Raw genomic sequence first — 18,296 nt, forward strand, 5'->3', positions numbered from 1 at the left:
TGTAAAAAAGAAGAAAATAATAAACATAGAAATTGACTTGTTTATGCACAAGGAAGCTCTGGATATTCTAAGGAAGAAAGATTGGAATATTGTCATTTTAGATATTTTATAATTCATATATCTAATTTAAAAATCAGGTTTGTTGCTCTTTGTGTGTATATTTATTATATACACTTGTCAGATATTTTCAGCTCAGTGATTGAAAGGTGAATGAAAGATGGAAAAGTAGGCCATATAATAATATTAGCTTTTGAATATCTGAGAGTTTATTTTGTTAGTCATTGTTAATACTCAAGGCCAAAATACTTTGAAATCTTACTGAATATAATGTATACTGGAAAAGTATACATAAGTGTATATCTTGTTGAATGTTCACAAACTGAGTACACCCAGGCAACCAGCACTTAGATCAGTACACAGAAAATTCTCAGCACCCTAAACGCATTGTTAATGCATCCACCCAGTCAGTCTTTCTTTATCTTTCTCTTCCAGGGCAACCACTATCCTAACTTGTGAGAGAACATAGATTACTTTCTTCTGTTTTTGCATTGCATATAAATAGAATCACATATTATGTACTCTTTCTTCTATGACTGGCTTTTATTCTACATTATGTTTGTGAGATTCATCAGTATAAGTTGTGTGTATTTGTAGATCTTTTATCCTCAATTCTGTATATATTTTATGTGAATATACAAGTTATTCTGTTGAATATTTTGAGTAGTTGCTGGTTTTGAGCTTTTATAAATAGTGCTGGCATGAATGTTGTAAATCACTGCTGTGCAATATTGCTGGTAGCAGTAAAAATATAGAAACAAGTCAAATGTCTGGTTCTGGTTAATTAGATAAAACTATATCTATATGGTGAAGTACTATGCAGTGACATATGCAATGGAAAATGTAAAATTTTTAGTAGCCATAGTTAAAAAACAGGTGAAATTAATTTCAGTATTTCATTTAACCCAGTATGTCCAAAGTATTATCATTTTAACATATAATCAGTGTAAAATTATAAATGAGAGATAGTTTACTGTTTTTCATACTAAGTCTTAGAAATCTAATGTGTGTTTTTTTTGGGGGGGCGGTGAGATAGAGTCTTGCTCTGTTGCTTAGGCTGGAGTGCAGTGGTATGACCTCGGCTTACTGCAGCCTCCGCCTCCTGGGTTCAAGCAGTTCTCTGCCTCAGCCTCCCGAATAGCTGGGTTTACAAGCGCCCACCACCAAGCCTGGCTAATTTTTGTATTTTTAGTAGAGATGAGGTTTCACCATCTTGGCCAGGCTGATCTTGAACTCATGACCTCGTGATCCACCTGCCTTGGCCTCCCAGAGTGCTGGGATTACAGGCATGAGCCACCGCGCCCAGTTTAATGTGTATTTTATACTTACAACACATCTCAATTCAGACTAGCCACATTTCAGATATTTGATAGCTATATGTGGCTAGTGGTTACTGTGTTAGACAGTACATGCTTTTGGTGAGCATGTTACATGCAGTGCTGTTGGGTATATATCTAGGTCAAAGGGTATGTGTGTGCTTAGTTGATACTTCAAATAGTTTTCCAACACGATTGTACTCATTTGTATTCCTCCTAGCAATATATGAGAGTTCTGGTTGCTCCACATTTTTGCCCTTAGCTATTCTGCTGGGTTTGTAGTATTATCTCTCATTGTATGAGTTTAATTTTCATTTTCCTGATGACTAATATGTCCTTTTTTTATGCTTATTAGCTGGAGGCTTTGCTTTTTAATTTCTGTTTTCATTGAAATCTTTCATCAGAAATTTAAAGAGTTTAAGAAGAATGAGTGTTTTACTCTGAGCTTTACTTTCTTTTTACTAATGATTTGAAAACCGTTGTCAGATTGTTGGGCATAGGAATACTGGTGGCATTTTATTTTATATCTTTTTGCTCTTTTACATTATTGGTTTTATTTAATAGCATTGATTTATATCTTTTGTAAGTGGCTAGGAAATTATCATTTGCCCTATGAGTGTGTTATTTACTGCAACTATCCCTAGAGTTTATCAAAGGAAAAAAGGTATTGTGTTAAAGCTTTATAATATATATATGTATTTTAGATATTTCCTAATCTGACCTTTCAGAATTTTGATATTAAAAACTTATTAATAAACAATAAGCAGTTATTTACTTGTATTAAGAAGTAGTTTTTTTTTTTTTTGATGAATGTATACTAGTTTTCTTTATGTCTGGAGTGATTGGGGCCCTTCTTGAGAGGGAAGTTGGGATGCAGACAGTGTGGGGCTTTGCTGTTATTTGTTAAATCAGGGCAAAAGGTACTGTCTCAGACATTTTGGGACACGTCATATTTACTTCTCTGTGTACATGAATCAGTGCAGTGAAAAGATGATTGACATCATGTATTACATGGAGTGCATTTTACCTTAGGTATTGTTTAGTGTGATTTTGGGATGAATTTCAAATTGCTGTTAGAAGAGACAAAATTTTCTAATTTTTAGTACTAAATTGTAAGAGTATTTTCAGCAATATGTCTTTCGTGAGTTTACCTTAGTGACAGGTCATGTGTTATCTTTTAACATAAAATATCTCAATGCCACATTTCTTTGAATATCTTCAGAAAGTTTTTATCTAGAAATTTGCATAATGGTTTGCATAAAAGGTTAGCTTTTTCACCTGTTTTATTTTGTATAAACACTGATAAAGTGATTAAAACACTGGCTACATAACTATGAGTCATTGTAGTTTTCTGATAACTTTTAGATAGATGATGTTAGGAGTTTTTTAAATCCAGGGACTACCTTTTATTGGAGGGTGGGCAGTCTTTTAGGATTGTGTGCCCAGTTTGACATGTTTCTTACTCTAGCTGTAACTGTGATTTCTGAAAATGTTTACTTTTTTCCCCTAGTCTTCAGAAATAGAAAAAAGATACAACTTCATTTTATTGAACAGTAGGAAGAAAGAGGATTTAGATTCTAGTCAAGAATAGAAATGTAGTATATTTTATTTTTTTCAGTTTTTGTTATATTGATAAATAATTGTACATATTATGGGGTACATGTGATGCTTTGATCATGAATACAATGTGTAATAAATCAGGGTAATTAGGATATTCATCACATATTTGTGGGGCACATGTGATATTTTGATACATGAATACAATGTATAATAATCAAATCAGGGTAATTAGGATATTCATCATCTCAAACATTTACCGTTTCTTTGTGTTGGGAACATTCCAAATCTTCTAGCTATTTTGAAATACGCAATAAACTATCATTAACTATCATCACCCTATGGTGCTGTTAAACACTAGAACTTATTTATTATATCTGACTGTATTTTTGTACCCATTATCCAACCTCTCTTCATCCCCACCCCCTACTCTTCCTTGACTCTAGTAACCATCATTCTACTCTCTATCTCCTTGTTTTTAGCTCACACATATGAATGAGAACATGTCTGTGCCTGGCTTATTTCACTTAACATAATGTCCTCCAGTTCCATCCATGTTGCTGCAAATGACAGAATTTCATTTTTTTAATGGCTGAATAATATTCCATTGCATATATATATATACTATACTTTATCCATTTATCTGCTGGTGGACACTTAGGTTGCATTCATATCTTGGGTGTTGGAAGTGCTGCAACAAACATGGGAATATAGATATCTCTTCAATATATGGATATCCTTTCTTTTGGATATATACCCAGCAGTGGGATTGCTGGATCATATGGTAGATCTAGTTTTAGTTTTTTGAGGGACCTCCATCCTGTTTTCCATAGTCGCTGTACTAATTTGAAATGTAGTATATTTTAAAATACCATCATTGTTTGGAATCTGTTTTCTATGTTTCATGTATGAAGAAAAGAAAAGCTGGTATTTTATATATGTTCATTGTTTTCTATCATGTTAATTTTTAACACTTTGTCTTTGATAAGGGACTTGCAACAAAGCATTGCCAGAGAACCTAGTGCTCCTTCAATTCCTACACCTGCATATCAGTCCTCGCCAGCAGGAGGACATGCACCAACTCCTCCAACTCCAGCGCCAAGAACCATGCCGGTTAGTAGGCAAATAAATATTTTAAACAGAGGTTTTACATTAGTGATGATTACTTGTTTTAATGGATAAAACATGGTTTACATAGGAAGGATCTAGTGGTTACCACCTGCATCAGGTAACCAACCTCCTGATATTTTGCGATATGTAAAACACAGCATCATTCAAGAATTCTTAACCGAAAAAAGCTTAACCTGAATCTAATCAAGCCCTTAAACAAACTTTCTGTTTACAGCAAATAAAACAAATGATAAAATGAGAAGTTAAATTATGCCATTAGGAAACAGTTGGACAAATCTGTCACATGGGACATTTATATGAAATAATTGAGTTGATCTTTTCTAAAAGTGAGTGTCATAGGTTTTAAAAAAAAGGCATATTCTAGATGAAAAGAGATGAAAGTTTCCTTATAATCAAATGCAATGTATGAACTTTGAGTTGATTTTGGTTTATAAAAATAGCTATATGAGCTTTTTTGTGTTAATTAGGGAAAATTGAATTTGGAGTGGATATTTGATGACATTGGGGAATAGCATTAGTTTTTTAAGGATGAAAATGGTATTGTGATTATGTAGGATAATATCCTTATGAGAACTTGAGTGCTGAAGTCTTTAGGGCTAGTGTCATGAAGTTTGCAACTTACTTCAAACGATTCTGCAAATATATATGGATGTAGTTACAGATAAAGCAGAAATGGCAAATGTTAATAATAGTTGTTGAATTTCATTGGCAGATGTGTGATTATTTTATATACTATTCTTTTAAAATTTTCTGGTGTTTGACATTTTTCATATAGAGTTTGGGGACTGGGAGGAGATGATGGTAGTAAACAGTACCTGTGCTGCTTTCTTCTACCTCAAATGTCCAACCACTGGAGGAAGCAGTAAATGATTAAATATTAGGTACCAGGAAGAGAGCAGTGGCTATGGAGTTTCCACAGATTGGAGAATTATTCAACTATGATATATTTCTATAGTAATAAGTGAGTATTTAAGAATGGGAATTAAAAATATATTTGGTTGGATTCTAGAGTTTCTCATCTGTCCTTATTAATTTTAATTAATGGCAATTTGAGAGAAATGAAACATTTTATAGTCAATGCTGACTTTTTCTTATAGCCTACTAAGCCCCAGCCCCCAGCCAGGCCTCCACCACCTGTGCTTCCAGCAAATCGAGCTCCTTCTGCTACTGCTCCAGCTCCAGTGGGGGCTGGGACTGCTGCACCAGCTCCATCACAAACACCTGGGTCAGCTCCTCCTCCACAGGCCCAGGGACCACCCTATCCCACCTATCCAGGATATCCTGGGTAAGGCTTCAACATCATGTATCCCAAGTTGGCTAATATTGTTTCTGGGCTCTGGCTAACCTGTTAAAAACAGGGTCACCCCTTCTCCAAATGGAAGTGTCATGAATGAATAAGCTACACTGTCAGCTTATCCAGAAATGAAAATAATGTTATGATCACTTACATGAATAGGATAGCTATTTCCTAGGCTTTTAAAATTTGTTTTTATACTTTACATATTGGGTTTATATTAAATAATCTCTTCTGTATAGAGTTCAGTAGGTGTTTCCTTGGACTTTAGGTGATAAACAGGTACCTTTTCTGAGCGTAGCATAGCAAAACTGATAAGGCCTTGTTTACATCCCTATACTTAGAATACTTGGCATTTAATAAACAGTTGAATAGAAATTTATCTAATTATGGGTTGCACTTTCTTAAAGGTTAACCTCTGTGGTAATTTCTTAATCTTAAAAATCCAAACATTTGACTACCTTTTAAGATGTGCTCTAAATTTTACTTAGTAAGTACATGTTGTCTTCCAAATATTAGAACTTTTAAAGTTATAAATTTATGTACATCACAGTGAATATTGAATATTGTGCAAGAGGAATGTATTTAGATGACTAGTTTTGCCACGTTAAAATGAAGGGTTTCCATTTTTTTCTTTCTTTTAATACTTGAATATTTAATCTTACTTTCTTCGGTATTTTTTTGGATAGTATTAAACACTTGGTACTCTTTTGTTGTAATTAAGAACAGGATAGGAATGCTTTTCTCTGACAAGTGCCTTGAAACAGTTTTTTTCTCTCCACTGTTCTTTAATAGACTAAAAAATAGAAATGACTTTCATGAAAAACATAGTTCTAGAATAATTATTGTTTTATTTTTTAGTATTTGATTTACCAATCAAGTTTTTTTTTGTTTTCTTCTCCCTATCAGGTATTGCCAAATGCCCATGCCCATGGGCTATAATCCTTATGCATATGGCCAGTATAATATGCCATATCCACCAGTGTATCACCAGAGCCCTGGACAGGCTCCATACCCAGGACCCCAGCAGCCTTCATACCCCTTCCCTCAGCCCCCACAGCAGTCTTACTATCCACAGCAGTAATATGTCTGCTCAGCAGCTCAGCTGATTCAGATCAGAGGGAAAGAAATACCAACCCTGCAATAAGTGTACTAAACTCTACGCTCTGGTTAATGTAATGCACTCTCCTGGACTGAATGCAGTGTATAATTTCTGTCTACAGCTAGAAGCTGTGCCCCACTTCCACATTTGATTACACATGTGAGATTTGCTGCTGTTGCAGTATAAACACTAGGTATAATAGGATTTGAAATTGTATTACAGTTCATAAAAATTGAAAATGAGAAATTAAACCTGCAAGTGAAACATTTGAAACTATTATACTTTCTACGTAAGACACGGTTGGGACATCACATACTTACAAAGATGGTTTAAGTATGGATACTCGAGAAAATTAAGTTTTCTTTCTCTTTGGTTTATTGATTTGGTTTAATTTCCATTATGCTATTTTGCATAATCAAGGCATTGTAAATCTTATAATTTTAAAATAAATTACTTAAGAACAGTTGTCATTGTTATGTTTTGTTATTGATTCTCATTACTGTCTAATTTTTTTTTTTCTGGTATTAGTCTCATTTTGTATGTATATAAGTTAAACAGATACTGTTTTTTAAGTGCATGAATAGTACAAGTTATTATCAAGGACGTTTTATAGGGAAACCAAAAGAATAGTATCATAGTTTATCTTTCATATGCTGATTAGTAAACGACTTTTGACATTTATTTTAAAAACTCCTATAATGTGGAAGAAACAAGCAATTGCTACCAAAGATTCTTCAAATAAATATACAAATAAATGTGTATATTTAATGTTTTATTGTTAGCTTCTCCAGAAAATTGATGGTAATAATTCTTGCGTTTTTTTTTTTCCCGTAACCTGGTTAAAAGAAATATGCCATTGACAATACTTCATAATGTAATGGAATTGTTTGGGGAACACTTACTGTACCCTCTTATCGTTTTTTCCACCTTACTGTGTTAACTTAGTGACATTTAATGCCCAATATGTATGAATAGATCTAATTCATTTAATTTTTGTTCCTTAAAGATTGGACTATTTTATAATTCAAGGAGCATACAAAACAATGGTTGGGAACATATGCCAATTCTGGAGTAGGCTATGTATTTAATATTCATCTCTGCCGTTAGGATATCTACTCACTGTATAAACCTCAGTAAAAATAGTGAAGACATGCATCATGGAATGAGAAAATGAGAAAGGAATGAGTTGTCTAACATCACAGTGGGATCTGTTTTGTGTGAGGTTCATTTCTGAACACATTAGGCGTATGAGCAGATTTCCAATGAATCTATTTATGTTTATTTTCTGAGTTTCAACGCTGACCTTTTCTTGCATTATTGTTTCATTTTAATGATAGTGTTGCTTGTTCCACTGTTGTTTTCATTGACAATTTGGATTTATATTTTAAATGTTCGAATGAAAGTATGATTGTAAAAGGGAGTGAATTGGTTTAAAAATATATGTATATTTTAAACTTTGTTGTGTGTAGGAAACATGAAGGCATGTTAATTCAATATAAACGGCTTTGATTTCATGGAATATTAAAATTGGTTTAAAGTCCAATAGTTAAACCTTAGCAAAAATAGTTTTTTACTTTATCAGTTGCTAAGATTTAATACTTTGGATTCATCAAAGTGTGACATGGGCTTGTTTGACTATTCTGTAAGTGGCATTTAAGTTCCACATTCTTATTACTTGAGGTACTTGATACTAACATAAGACACTCAGTGAGAGTTAGAGGTATTACAAATTGCTAGTTTATAATGTCTTACTAATGCAGAAAAAAGGAAAAAACAAAATTGGCCTGAATATTCTCTTGGGGAAAGAGGGCACCAAAGAAAAGGGTAAGTGCATCTGAGGGCCAAAAAGAGACGTATAAGCCTTTTAGCCCATTCCCCATGCTGGGCCTGCTCCCAGAGCCGCAGGAAGGTCATTCGGAAACTAGGAAAGGAGGCCCCCACAGCTGCTCCTGCCACAGCACACCTGACTCACATCGGCTCTGTTAGTGTAACCTTTTAAATGTAGCAACCCAAACCCTTTTCCTCTTGTCAGTTCACTCATCCTTTGGTTTCTTTTTGATCACCTGTGTCTGGGCACAATCAGTCACACGAAATGCAGTCCTTTATTGCTGTTGATAATACTGTTGATTTGGAGTTGGAAGGGTACTACTCTGTGGTTCAGGTGTGTTGTACCCATGTTTATAATTAGGCTTTATTATCTTCCTAAACCAAGGAAAGGAAATCATCCCCAGACCATTTATGTTGAGCTTTGGAATACTATTTTAAACTGGATTATACTTAAATAATGAAGCTCTGCATAGAGGAACTAGTCAGAAGTATTGAAAACACTGTCTAGTTTTTATCAGTCTGGTATAAAGTATTGATCTAAGAGAACTCTCCCTGTGCCCCTTGGTCTTTATTCTCAGTTAAGAAAAACAGTCACATGTCACCACAAACCAATCAATCTTCATGAGATATTCCTGTATCCATACCCCAGCTTGTTTGCAATTTATAATCCTCCACTTCAAAACTAAGAAGTTACAGAAATAAAGAATGGATTTCACAGAGCCTTGCATCCCTAAAGTTCTGTCCCAGTCAGCAGTCTTTATAGTCAAAACAGATTTTAAAAAATGTTTTCCATTTGAGCTTTACAGTTAGCAAAAGTGCTTTTATACATTTTCTGATTTCAGAAACAGGATAATTTGTTAAGTAGGTTTCAGTTTGCTAATAGGGATTTTTTGTGTTTTGTTTTTTAATTTTCAGCATCTCTTGAAGAATCTTGCTACAGCCAAATGGCATCTCACTTTTTAGAGACGTTTGCAATTATTAGTTGATTCACAGTACAGAAGAAGGTGTAAAGGAAAAAACCCTGCTAAGTAGTGTTATAGTTGCTGGATTAAAAATACACTTTAGAACTAACAGGTTCATTATAAGATTTACATGGAAGAGCAAAGAAGGAAAAATTATATTTTTAAAGAAAGAGAATATTCAGGCTTTATTTCTGGTATGAAGTTTATATTTTTAAAAAAAATCCTATATTATCACACCAGAGATTTTAGATTCTTTTCTGGTTAGAAACATTGCTGGTAGTTGGATTATATTTTTATTGTATTCATTTATCTTAGGGGGAAAATTGTAAAGAAAAAAAAGGTCCAGATGAATGTATCCTAGAAATAAAAGTTGAAAGATTCTTACTTCTTTGGAGTATGAATTCTTATTTAAAGTGTTTATTCTTCAGCTTTATAGTTTCCATTATTTCTTTGACAAATGGTGAATTGGAAAATGTAAAAGAAATACCCACTGACTAAATGCATGAGACTACAAAAGGGAGATAGTGTTTAATTTTTTTTTTTTTTTTTTTTACACCTGCAACCTGATAATTTAGTGGTCATGGATGGGCCATGTTTTTCATTGCTTATGTGATTTACTCTAGGAGTATTCTTTTCAAATACCACTTTTTAGGTAATTTTTGGAAATTATCAGCAAGATTACCATAATAATCAGCTGATCAGGGGAGTGGGGATGGGTTCTGCTGCAGCCCGTGTGAAGGTGACTGAGAAGCTGCGTGCTTGGCCTGCTTTAGTATTTACCACTACCACAGGGCAGGATTGGCTTAGGAATGCCCTGTGAGCAGATCGACTAGAGCCTGTGAACCAGAGGGCTTCATCCCATCGAGCCTCAGGCCACAAGCTACTGCCAGTCTGTGTCCCTGCCCAATGACTGGTCTTACCTTTGTAGGTTATCAGTTTGGGACACATTCAAGTTGTCGGCCTTTTCTCCTCATTGGCGCTCTGCAAAGGATCCTGGCTTCTCTCAGTTCTGTGGCTCCCGCGATCCTTTCTACTTAAATGTTGCTTAAGTTATGAACACAAGTGATACAGGTGAAGAGGTTCAAGTCTCTTACCACTGTTTTTAATTTTTCCTATGTTTTTAGCTGTTTTAAGCTTTACACACTGTGAAGCCCACTTGATTCACACTCATCAAGTCCGTCTGTATTGTGAACATGAAGTGGCCCTTTTCTCTCTTGCAGTGTATTCTATTTTTTGAGGCAAGGTCTCGCTCTTGCCCAGGCTGGAGTGCAGTGGTGCGATCTTGGCTCACTGCAGCCTCAAACTCCCATTCTGTAGGGCTCAATCGATTCAATCTCCTCAGCCTCCTGAGTAACTGGGACTACAGGCACCTGCCACCATGTCCGGCTAATTTGTGTGTGTGTGTGTGTGTGTGTGTGTGTATATATATATATATATATATATATATTTTTTTTTTTTTTTTTTTTTGTAGAGATGGAGGTTTCACCATGTTCCCCAGGCTGGCCTTGAACTCCTCAGCTCAAGCGACCCACCTGCCTTGGCATCCCAAAGTGTTAGGATTACTGGCATGAGCCATTGCACCTGGCTACCTTTTTATATGACTACTCTTGTTTTGTTTTTGGATGCGTTAGCAGGTTTTCTAACCTAATGTGTGCACCTGCTTTAGTTTGAGATGTTTAGATTTAGTTACTAGACTCAACCTTTTTTTTTTTTTTTGTAATTTAAAAGGGAAGTTTAACGATTTTGGTAAAATTAAATGATCTTTTGATATTTTTGATACAAATATTTAATCCTTTCTATTTTCTATATCTGTCTTTCATTGCTTGAATTATGTTTTATGTTTCCTAGTTGGTTGAAATATTGATTATTACCTGTAATTTTGAAAGCATTAATATTCTTTTTTTCCTTCTCAGCCATGTGTTGTTTCTTAAAAAGTAGGGGATGGGCTGGACCCGGTGGCTCACGCCTGTAATCCCAGCACTTTGGGAGGCCGAGGTGGGAGGATCATCTGAGGCCAGGAGTTCGAGACCAGCCTAGCCAACATGGTGAAGCCCCGTCTCTACTAAAAATACAAAAAATGAGCCAGGTGTGGTGGTGGACGCCTGTAGTCCCAGCTACTCGGGAGGCTGAGGCAGGAGAATCGCTTGAACCTGGGAGGCGGAGACTGTAGTGAGCTGAGATCCAGCCATTGCACTCCAGCCTGGGCAGCAAGAGTGAAACTCCATCTAAGAAAAAAAACGGGGCGGGGATGGGGAAGGGAAATCATATAAACAGGGTTTAGGCTAATAATTGCTAATGCACTATTATTTTTACATTGTACATCTCGATTATACTTGTTGATGTTTGCATTTTTTTATTACTCAATTTATAAAATATGTCAACACAATCTATTATAACGTGGTTATAGCTGGTCCTCTTCTCTTTTCCCTTCTTGGGATGGCTTTTTAAATTTATTTATTTATTTATTTATTTTATTATACTTTAAGTTCTAGGGTGCATGTGCATAACTTGCAGGTTTGTTACATATGTTTACTTGTGCCATGTTGGTGTGCTGCACCCATCAACTCATCAGCACCCATCAATTCGTCATTTATATCAGGTATAACTCCCAATGCAATCCCTCCCCCCTCCCCCCTCCCCATGATAGGCCCCGATGTGTGATGTTCCCCTTCCCGAGTCCAAGTGATCTCATTGTTCAGTTCCCACCTATGAGTGAGAACATGCAGTGTTTGGTTTTCTGTTCTTGTGATAGTTTGCTAAGAATGATGGTTTCCAGCTGCATCCATGTCCCTACAAAGGACGCAAACTCATCCTTTTTTATGGCTGTGTAATACTCCATGGTGTATATGTGCCACATTTTCTTAATCCAGTCTGTCACAGATGGACATTTGGGTTGATTCCAAGTCTTTGCTATTGTGAATAGTGCCACAATAAACATACATGTGCATGTGTCTTTATAGCAGCATGATTTATAATCCTTTGGGTATATACCCAGTAGTGGGATGGCTGGGTCATATGGTACATCTAGTTCTAGATCCTTTAGGAATCGCCATACTGTTTTCCATAATGGTTGAACTAGTTTACAATCCCACCAACAGTGTAGAAGTGTTCCTGTTTCTCCACATCCTCTCCAGCACCTGTTGTTTCCTGACTTTTGAATGATTGCCATTCTAACTGGTGTGAGATGGTATCTCATTGTGGTTTTGATTTGCATTTCTCTGATGGCGAGTGATGATGAGCATTTTTTCATGTGTCTGTTGGCTGTATGAATGTCTTCTTTTGAGAAATGTCTGTTCATATCCTTTGCCCACTTTTTGATGGGGTTGTTTTTTTCTTGTAAATTTGTTTGAGTTCTTTGTAGGTTCTGGATATCAGCCCTTTGTCAGATGGGTAGATTGCAAAAATTTTCTCCCATTCTGTAGGTTGCCTGTTCACTCTGATGGTAGTTTCTTTTGCTGTGCAGAAGCTCTTTAGTTTAATGAGATCCCATTTGTCAATTTTGGCTTTTGCTGCCGTTGCTTTTGGTGTTTTAGACATGAAGTCCTTGCCCAGGCCTATGTCCTGAATGGTACTACCTAGGTTTTCTTCTAGGGTTTTTATGGTATTAGGTCTAACATTTAAGTCTCTAATCCATCTTGAATTAATTTTCGTATAAGGAGTAAGGAAAGGATCCAGTTTCAGCTTTCTACTTATGGCTAGCCAATTTTCCCAGCACCATTTATTAAATAGGGAATCCTTTCCCCATTTCTTGTTTCTCTCAGGTTTGTCAAAGATCAGATGGCTGTAGATGTGTGGTATTATTTCTGAGGATTCTGTTCTGTTCCATTGGTCTATATCTCTGTTTTGGTACCAGTACCATGCTATTTTGGTTACTGTAGCCTTGTAGTATAGTTTGAAGTCAGGTAGCATGATGCCTCCAGCTTTGTTCTTTTGACTTAGGATTGTCTTGGCAATGCGGGCTCTTTTTTGGTTCCATATGAACTTTAAAGCAGTTTTTTCCAATTCTGTGAAGAAACTCATTGGTAGCTTGATGGGGATGGCATTGAATCTATAAATAACCTTGGACAGTGTGGCCATTTTCACAATATTGATTCTTCCTATCCATGAGCATGGTATGTTCTTCCATTTGTTTGTGTCCTCTTTTATTTCACTGAGCAGTGGTTTGTAGTTCTCCTTGAAGAGGTCCTTTACATCCCTTGTAAGTTGGGTTCCTAGGTATTTTATTCTCTTTGAAGCAATTGTGAATGGAAGTTCATTCATGATTTGGCTCTCTGTTTGTCTGTTGGGATGGCTTTTGAACATTCAGGAGGTTTGTTCTTGCCTTCTCTCTTACACCAGTTTCACTCTACCTCCAGCCTGTGGGCTTCTCTGTTGCCAGTAGGTGCCAGTGATTCTGGATGAGGAACTCCCTGAGGAGCCAGTGTCTTCTTTTTCCACTGAACCCTGGAAGGAATGGCCCCTTCAGCTTTCATCAGCCCACCACAATGGACTGGGCTGCATAATGTATTCTTTTTAAAAGTAGTATATTTTTTTGAATAGGCAGTACACACACGGTATAAATTTCAAAAGGTAGAAAATGGTGTAAGTGTCCTTCCTGCCCCTGTCCCTTGACCCAGTTTTCTTCCTTAAGGCAGTCTCCACTACCAGTGCACACAGGGTTCACATTGTATTTAGACTTACCAACTCCCAGAAGCAGGTGTGTTGTGACCCTCTGTGGAAGGGACACAGTGAATTGTGATAGTTGCATCTAAAACGAGTTTTTTTCTTTCATAGAGACCAAAGACTTGTTTTTAGCTAGAGAATTATTTCTAAGTTCAGCTACACTTGACCTTATTAACAACAGTAACATGTATTGAATCACTACCAATTTCTAATCCCACTATGCTTTATGTTTTTTCAAAATTATCCAAAGTATGTATCATAATTTTTTAAATGAAAATTTGCATTTTAGACTGATATTTAAGTGGTTTTCAGCAAGAAACTTTTAACATTGAATCACGGAGAATAGCTATACCTAGAAAGGGAAGAGAGCATAACCACATTTAATTCCTTTTGACAACATCAGGCAGAATAATGGCCTATGTCTGTTCCCCAGCACCTGTGAATAGGTTAGGCTACGTGGCAAAGGGGAATTAAGATTGCTAATCGTCTGACTTGAAAATAGGAGATGATTTTGGATTATCAGGCTGGATCCAGTGTGATTTCCGTTTCCTAAAAGTGGAAGGAGGAGATGGAAAAAGGAGAAAAGGACAGATGGCAGAATGAAAATGATTTGACCCAATGCTGCTGGCTAAGAAGATGGGACCATGAGCCACAGAAAGTGGGCAGCCTCTAGAGCCCGGGAAAGGGAAGGAAGATTCACCCCTAGATCCTACAGAAGGAAGGCCTACACAGGCCTGCCAGCACCTTGACGTCAGTTCTGTGAGACTCATTTTGGACTTCAGATTTCCAGAACTGTAAGATAAATTTGTGTTGTTTTAAGTCACTAAGTTTGTGGTAGTTTATTACCATAGCAACAGGAAATAAATTATACTCAGTTTGGTTTATTAGCAATTTCTTTGTTCTGCTCCCTGGGTTATACTGAATATACTGCATCCTCTAGTTTCTCTCATCAGCAGGAGGGTGGGAATTTACAACACGGTGGTCACTCCACAAAGGCCACATGGGCCCAGCATTGGCTGCACCATTCCCTTTAATGAAAGAGTATTTGGCTCCTAAAGGAAGATTCACTTTCTTATTTCTTATTTCATATTTTAGGGTCTTTATATTATTCCCTTTCCCTAACAGTGTCTTTTATCACTATTGGGGTTTTCAGAAAGGAAATACAATGTAGACGGAAATGAGGCAACTGCACAAGGGGAAGGTACTTTGAAACAGACCACAGTGCTGTGGAAGAGAGGTCTGCTGACTTCTTTTCCTTGTAAGTAATGTGTTACAAAACTTTTAACCATTAGAATTGAATTTTTTCTCCAGCAAAGGTCTGTATTTAGTCAAATTACCTGGTAATATATGAACTTTTTTAAAAAAATAGATTTTTTAAAGAGCAGTTTTAGGTTTAAATAGAGGAGAAAGCATAGAGTTCCCTTGTACCCCCCTTACTCCACCCCTTCACAGTTTCTCCTATTGTTAACATCTTGTATTAGTGTAGCTCATGATTACAACTGATGAATCAGTATTCACACATTATTATTAACCAAAGTACATAATTTATGTTAAGGCTCATTTTCTGTGTTGTACATCTGTGGAGTTTTGCCAAATGCATAATGTCATGTATTCGCCATCACAGTCTCATATTTCACTGTCCTAAAAATCCCTTGTGCTCCACCTACTCAGCCTTCTCCCCAACCCTTGGCAACCATTGATCTTTTTATTGTCTCTATAGTTTTGTCTTTTCCAGAATGTCATACAGTTAGAATCATACAATATGTAGCCTTTTCAGACCGCCTTCTTGGCCTGTAAGTTTCCTCTATGCCTTTTTGTGGTTTCGTAGCTCATTTCTTTTTAGTGCTGAGTAATATTCCATTGTATGAGAATACTGGATATATCAGTTTGGTTATCCATCTATGTTTTGAAAGACACACTTGTTGCTTCCAGTTTTTGGCATTTATGAATAAACATTAATGTGCAGGTTTGTATGGACATAAATTTTTAACTTATTTGGGTGAAAACCTAGAAGCACAATTGCTGGATCATATAAGACTCTGTTTTGCTTTGTAAGAAGCTGCCAAACTGTCTTCCCAAGTTGCTGTACCATTTTGCATACCCACCAGCACTGAATGAGAGTTCCTGTTTTCTCCACATCCTTGCTAGCATTTGGTATTGTCAGCTTTTTGGATTTTAGCCATTCTAATAAGTGTGTAGTGGTATATCATTATTTTTAATGTGCAATTTCTTAATGATTTGTGATGTTGAGCATCTTTTCACGTGCTTATATGCCATCTTGTATCTTTGGTGAGACATCTGTTCAGGACCTCTATCCATTTTTGAATAGGATTTTCTCGTTGAATTTTAATGTTTTTTGGGGGTATATTTTAATGTAGTTCCTTTATCAGATGTGTTTGGCAAATATTTTCTTCCAGTTTGTAGAGCAAAAGCTTTTTCACAGAGTGAAAGTTTTTAATTTAATGAAGTCAAACTTACCAATTCTTTCTTTCATGGCTCATGCTTGTGGTGTTATATCATATCTGTGTCAAACCCTAGGTCACCTGGCTTTTTTCCTATGTTATATTCTGGAAATTTTGTAGTTTTGTGTTTTATATTTATGTCTATGATCATCTCCTTTACTTTTGAAGGATAATTTTGCCAAATACAGAGTTCTAGGTTGGTGATTATTTTGTTTCAACACCATAAATATTTCCTTGCTTCTCTTCTTACTTGCATTGTTTGTGAAGAGAAGTCTAATGAAATTCTTATCCTTATTCTTCTATAGATAAGGCAGGTTTTTCTCTGCTTTCTTTCAAGATTTTCTCTGTCTTTGGTTTTCTGCAAGTTTGAATATGATTTGTTAAAGTGTAACTTTTCTATATTTGTCCTGATTTGTGTTCTCTAAGCTTCCTGGATCTGTGGTTTTGTATCTATCATTAATTCTGGAAAATTCTAATCCATTATTACTTCAAATATTTATTCTGCTCCTTCCTTTCTTCAGCTTCTGGTGTTTCCTTGTGAATATATTACTTGTTATGTTATTGTCCCACAGTTCTTGGATATTCTGTTCCATTTTTTCATTCTTAGCATTTCAGTTTGGGAAGTTTCTCTTGACATATCTTCAAGCTCACGGAATATTTTCTCATCTGTATCTAGTTTACCAGTGAGTCCATCAAAGGCATTCTTCATTTATGTTATAGGGCTTTTGATTTCTAGTATTTTCTTTTGTTTCTTTCTTAGAGTTTCAAGCTGTCTGCTTTCATTACTCATCTGTTCTTTCATGCTGTCCACTTTTACATTAGAACCCTTAGCATATTAAGTATAATTATTTGAAATTCCCAAATAATATCAAAATTTTTTCCATATATAAGTCTTGTTCTGTTGTTTGCTTTATCTTTTCAGAGTGTTTTTCTTGCCTTTTAATATGCCTTGTAATTTATTGTTGAAAGGCAGACTTGATATATTGGCTAAAAGGGCCTGAGGTAAACAGATCTTTAGGATAAGGGTTTATGTTTATCTGGTTAAGAACTTGGCTGTGTTTATCACTTACCATAGCTGTAGATGTCTGAGATTTCAGTTTTCTTTAGTGTCCTCATTTTTGTTTTCCCTGTTGCTTTTGGTTTTCCCTAGGCATGCTTTCTTAAATAGAGCCTCAGGCTTGCAGTTGTTTCAGCTGTAATCGGTTACTACACAGGAGCCCTACTGATGTGGTGTTGAGGTGTGAGGGTAGAAGTGTTCTGTAATCCTATGATTTGGTCTCAATCTTTTGGGGAGCCTTTCTTTGGCCCTGGCCTGTGACCCTCACAAGTGCTTCCTAGCTTTTGTTTTACTCCTTAGGTGAGACAGGAAGTTAGTTAAAGGGGACTGGAGTTGGTTACAGTTGTCCCTCAGTATTGGTAGGTGCTTGATTCCAGGACTTCTCACAGATTCCAAAATTCATGGATACTCAAGTCCTTGATATAAAATGGTATAGTATTTGCATATAACCTATGCACATCCTCCCATATACTTTAAATTATCTCTAGATTACTTATAATACCAAATACAATGTAAATGCTATGTAAATAGTTGTTATACTATATTGTTTAGGGAGTAATGACAAGTAAAGAAAGTCTGTACGTGTTCAGTAGTGATACAATTAAAAAAATTTTTTTTGGTCTAAGGTTAGTTGAATTTAGGGATACAAAACCTATGGATACAGAGTGGGGACTGTATTTCCTTTCCCCTACATTGTAACCAGTATAGATTCCCTTGAGGGCAAGTGGAGAACAGAATGCTCAGATGGTTACTTTCCCCTTCTGCTGGAAGCATCAGGGGATTTCCCCCAAATTTTCACCACAAGACTCTGGTAGGGCTTTTCAAGGTGAAACTCATGAAAACGTGGAGGCCCCTCTAGGACTGGGCCC

At 36.1% G+C, this 18,296-nt stretch overlaps 1 protein-coding gene across 2 annotated transcripts in view; it reads left to right on the forward strand.

Moving 5' to 3' along the window:
- Nucleotides 1-9,630, forward strand: part of PDCD6IP (programmed cell death 6 interacting protein) — a 78,958-nt gene extending 69,328 nt beyond the window's left edge. For both annotated transcript variants that reach the window (XM_010372978.2, XM_010372979.2), the window contains exons 16-18: nucleotides 3,920-4,043; nucleotides 5,159-5,346; nucleotides 6,265-9,630. In XM_010372978.2, coding sequence (XP_010371280.1) covers nucleotides 3,920-4,043; nucleotides 5,159-5,346; nucleotides 6,265-6,439 — 487 coding nt within the window. In that variant the 3' untranslated portion in view covers nucleotides 6,440-9,630. The remainder of the gene's footprint in view (nucleotides 1-3,919; nucleotides 4,044-5,158; nucleotides 5,347-6,264) is intronic.
- Nucleotides 9,631-18,296: the final 8,666 nt, after the last annotated feature.

This window comes from Rhinopithecus roxellana, chromosome 1, assembly GCF_007565055.1.
Source record: "Rhinopithecus roxellana isolate Shanxi Qingling chromosome 1, ASM756505v1, whole genome shotgun sequence".
NCBI classification, from domain to species: domain Eukaryota; kingdom Metazoa; phylum Chordata; class Mammalia; order Primates; family Cercopithecidae; genus Rhinopithecus; species Rhinopithecus roxellana.